Source organism: Rhincodon typus, chromosome 13 (genome assembly GCF_021869965.1).
Source record: "Rhincodon typus isolate 14 chromosome 13, sRhiTyp1.1, whole genome shotgun sequence".
In the NCBI taxonomy this organism is placed as follows: domain Eukaryota; kingdom Metazoa; phylum Chordata; class Chondrichthyes; order Orectolobiformes; family Rhincodontidae; genus Rhincodon; species Rhincodon typus.
The window spans coordinates 37,992,697-37,996,778 of NC_063344.1; the positions used below are offsets into that span (position 1 = coordinate 37,992,697).

At 40.8% G+C, this 4,082-nt stretch overlaps 1 protein-coding gene across 1 annotated transcript in view; it reads right to left on the minus strand.

Annotated features, from left to right (window-relative positions):
• Positions 1-189: 189 nt before the first annotated feature.
• LOC109925613 (mitofusin-2-like) overlaps positions 190-4,082 on the minus strand; it is a 59,121-nt gene continuing 55,228 nt past the window's right edge. The window contains exon 16 of the mRNA XM_048604596.1: positions 190-329. Within this exon, the coding sequence (XP_048460553.1) occupies positions 190-329 (140 nt within the window). The remainder of the gene's footprint in view (positions 330-4,082) is intronic.

The window sequence follows — 4,082 nt, forward strand, 5'->3', positions numbered from 1 at the left end:
TTAAATGCTTCATTCCTTCCAATGGTGACGGTACTATGAGGTGATATGATTCAGATTTTTTTTAAAAAGGTTATGCGGACTTGCATAAATATATTTTTAAACTTTTAAAGAAAGAACTCTTTGCTGATGAAAATGCACTGGGTATAATAACAATGTTGCACCTGTAAAGAACAGGGAATTCAGATCAAGTCATAAAGCCTGGAGGACTTTTAGAGAGGGGTCACATGGCCAAGTCTGTTGCTGGAATAAGGCTACTGTTTGTGTGAACTCAGACACAGAGTACTTGTGGCCAGTCTGAAATGCATCAGCATTTTCCAGCAGTTGAAAAACTACAATACCAGAAGAAAAAAAAAATCATTTTTGGGCATTATCAACAACTCTGAAAATAATTTCTGGTCCGTCAAACTGGAATTAAATGGACACCCCAGACAGTTTAAAGTTTGATACAAGAGATGGTATTTTAGCATTATCAGATCACCTTAAATGCCTTAAACAAATTCAGTGACGACCATCCTGCACAAATTTGCAAGAGAAACATTATTAAAAGTGAAAGGCCAATGCATGGTAAAACTCATTTACAAGCAAAGATAAATCATGGAATCTCCCTATGTCATTCAGAATCAAGAATTATCTCAACAAAAGAAAAATGTGCTTAAACCTGATATTAACATATAGATAGATGAAATTGTAAATAAAGAGCAAGCAAATGAATATTGAGGGGAGTTTCCAAAATTATTCACAAGTTTAAAGGTTTAGCACACATACTATGGATGGAAAAAGAGCATAATGACAGGAGAAGAAATTGAAGACAACACATTACATTATCTACAGGATATGGTATGATTTAACTGGGAACAATGTACAAAAATGCCAATGAAACCGCCAAAATCCAATCTGTCTGACTGGCAGCTTAGCATTCCAGAATATGGCTCTTTTAAATGGGACAGAAAGGGAAACCAAAGGGGTGGGGGAGTTGCATTGCTGAGTAGGATCACAGCTGTGTTGAGGGAGGATATATTGGTGGGATCTTGCAGTGAGGGATTATGGGTGGAGCTCAGGAATGGGAAGGGTGAAATCACAAATGTTGGGAGTTTTCTATAGACCTCCCAACAGCCCACAAGAGACAGAGGAGCAGATATGTAGTTAGATACTGGAAAGATGTGAAAAAAATCAGGGTAGTTGTGGTGAGTGACTTCAACTTTGCTCTTATTGACTGGACACCCTTAGTACCAGGGGCTTCAATGAAAAGCAATTAGATGTGTCCAGGAGGGCTTTTTGAGACAGTATGTTGACAATCCAACAAGAGAGAAGACCATATTAGACTTGGTACTAGGGAATGAGACGGTTTCAACAGGAGATCATTTTGGGCTTAGTGACCATTACTTGAAATCTTATCGAGTTGTCATGGACAAGGACAAGAGTAGGCCTCGGGTGAAATTGCTTAATTGGGCAAGAGCCAATTATATCCAAATTAGACAGGAACTTAGGAATGTGGACTGGGAGTAGTTCTTTGACGGCAAATCTACGTCTGGCACGTGGGAGGCTTTTAAAGACCAGTTGATTAGAGTGCAGGAAATGCATGTCCCTGCAAAACTGAAGGATAGGAATGGCAGGATTCAGGAACCATGGATGACAAGGGAAATTGTAAACTTAGTCAAAAGGAAAAAGGAAGCATACAACAGGCCTAGGCAGCTACAAACTGATGAAGCCATTGAGGAGTATACAGAAATTAGAAAGGAATTTAACCGCTGAATTAGGAAGGCTAAAAGGGGTCACAAGATGTCTTTAGCCAACAGGACCAAGGAGAATCCCATGGCTTTTTATGCATTTATTAGAAGAGGATAGCAAGGAAAAGAGGAGGCCCCCTCAAGGACAAAGGAGGGAAGTTATACGTGGAGCCACAGGAAGTGGGGGAGATCCTTAATGAGTACTTTGTATCGGTATTCACCAAGGAGAAGGATGTGACTGATAGAGGTTAGGGTTGAATGTGTGAATATTCTAAAGAATGTCAATATTTTGAAGGAGGAAGTTTTGGGAATCCTAAATTGTATTAAGATGGACAAGACCCCAAGACCAGATGGGATCTATCCCAGGTTATTACCAGAAGCAAAGGAAGAAATAGCTAAGGCATTAGCAGATATCGTCACATCCTGTTTACTCACAGGCGAAGGTCCAAAGGACTGGCGATTAGCCAATGTTGTTCTCTTGTTTAAGAAAGGAAGCAGGAATAATCCAGGAAAATATAGACCGGTGTGCCTGACATCTGTGGTCAGAAAGCTCTTGGAGAAAATAATGACGGACAAGATGCACATTTGGAAGAAAATGTACTCTTTAGTGAGAGGCAGCATAGTTTTGTACAGGGAAGATCATGCCTCATCAACCTGATTGAATTTTTTGAAGAGGTGATAAAGATAATTGATGAGGGAAGGGCTGTGAATGTAGTGTATATGAACTTTAGTAAGGCATTTGATAAAGTCCCACATGGCAGATTGGTACAAAAACTGAAATCACATGGGATCTGGGTGGGCTGGCTAGATACAAACAAAACTGGCTGGGTTATAGAAAACAGAGGTAAGCGATGGAAAGGTGTTTTTCAGAATGGAGACTGGTAATTAATGGTGTTCCACAGGGGTCAGTCTTAGGTCCTCTGTTATTTGTAGTATATATAAATGATCTGGAAGAAAATGTGGGTGGTCTGATTAGCAAGTTTGCAGATGACACGAAAATCTGTGGAGTTCCTGATAGAGCCAATGATTGTGAAAGGATACAACAGAATATAGATCGACTGGCAACTTGGGCGCAGAAATGTCAGATGAGTTTAATCCAAACCAATGCCAGGTGATACACTTTGGAGGATCAAATTTAGTTGTGAATTATACTGTAATTGGTAGAACCCTTAGGAACATTAAAATTCAGACAGATCTGGGCATGCAGGTCCACAGTTCCCTAAAAGTGGCAACACAGGTGGCCAAGGTGATTAAGAAGGCATATAGCATGCTTGTCTTCATCAGCCGAGGTATGGAGTACAAGAGTTGGCAAACGATGTTGCAGCTCTAAAACCCTTGGTAAGCTGCATTTGGAGTATTATGTGCAGTTTGTCACCACACTACCAGAAGGACATGGAAGCTTTGGAGAGATTACAGAGAAGGCTCACCAGGATGTCGCCTGGCCTTGAGGGCATTGGCTATTAGGAAAGATTAAAAACAATAGGATTGTTTTCACTGGAAAGGCGGCAGCTGACAGGAGACCTGATAGAGGTCTACAAAATTATGAGAAGCATAGATAGGGTGGATAGTCAGAAGCTTTTTCCCAGGGTCGAAGTTTCAATTACAATGGGCACAGGTTCAAGATGAGAGGGAGAAACTTTAAGGGAGGTGTGCGAGGGAAGTTTTTCACGTGGAGAGTGGTAGGAGCCTAGAACACACTACCAGAAGAGGTGGTGAAAGCGGGCACGTTAGCGACATTCAAGAGGTATTCGGATGGTTACATGAATAGGGAGGGAATAGAGAGATACAGACCAAATAAGGGCAGAAGGTTTGTTTTTTAGCTTGGTTAGGGCATGATGATCAGTACAGGCTTGGAGGGCCGAAGGGCCTGTTCCTATGCTGTACTTCTCTTTTGTTCTTTGTTCTTACAGATAACACTAAAATAATCTACTAATACACTGAGAGAAGGGGCTTATGCATTCTTGGAGAAAGTTGAAGAAATAGAAAATACACTATGACAAGGAGCAATTTCACTAGATACTTTGCCAACAAGATTGTGTTCAGGTAAGGTTGCGTACCAAAGCCAAAATGCTTTGATAAGTATCTGTGCAGATTTAAATCAGTTAAATAAAGTAGGGAAATAAGAGAATCACTCAAAGTTCTAATGGATCAAAGTCTAGCAAATCCAGTCAAGAGTACCCTGTGTACCAAACTGATGCTAACAGTGAATTTTGTCAATTACCTCTAGGTGAAGACTCCAGAAGACTAACTACACTTGTGACAAGGTGTAGAGCAGGATGAACACAGCAGGCCAAGCAGCATTAGAGGAGCAGGAAAGCTGACGTTTCGGGTCTGGACCCTTCTTCAGAAAATGTT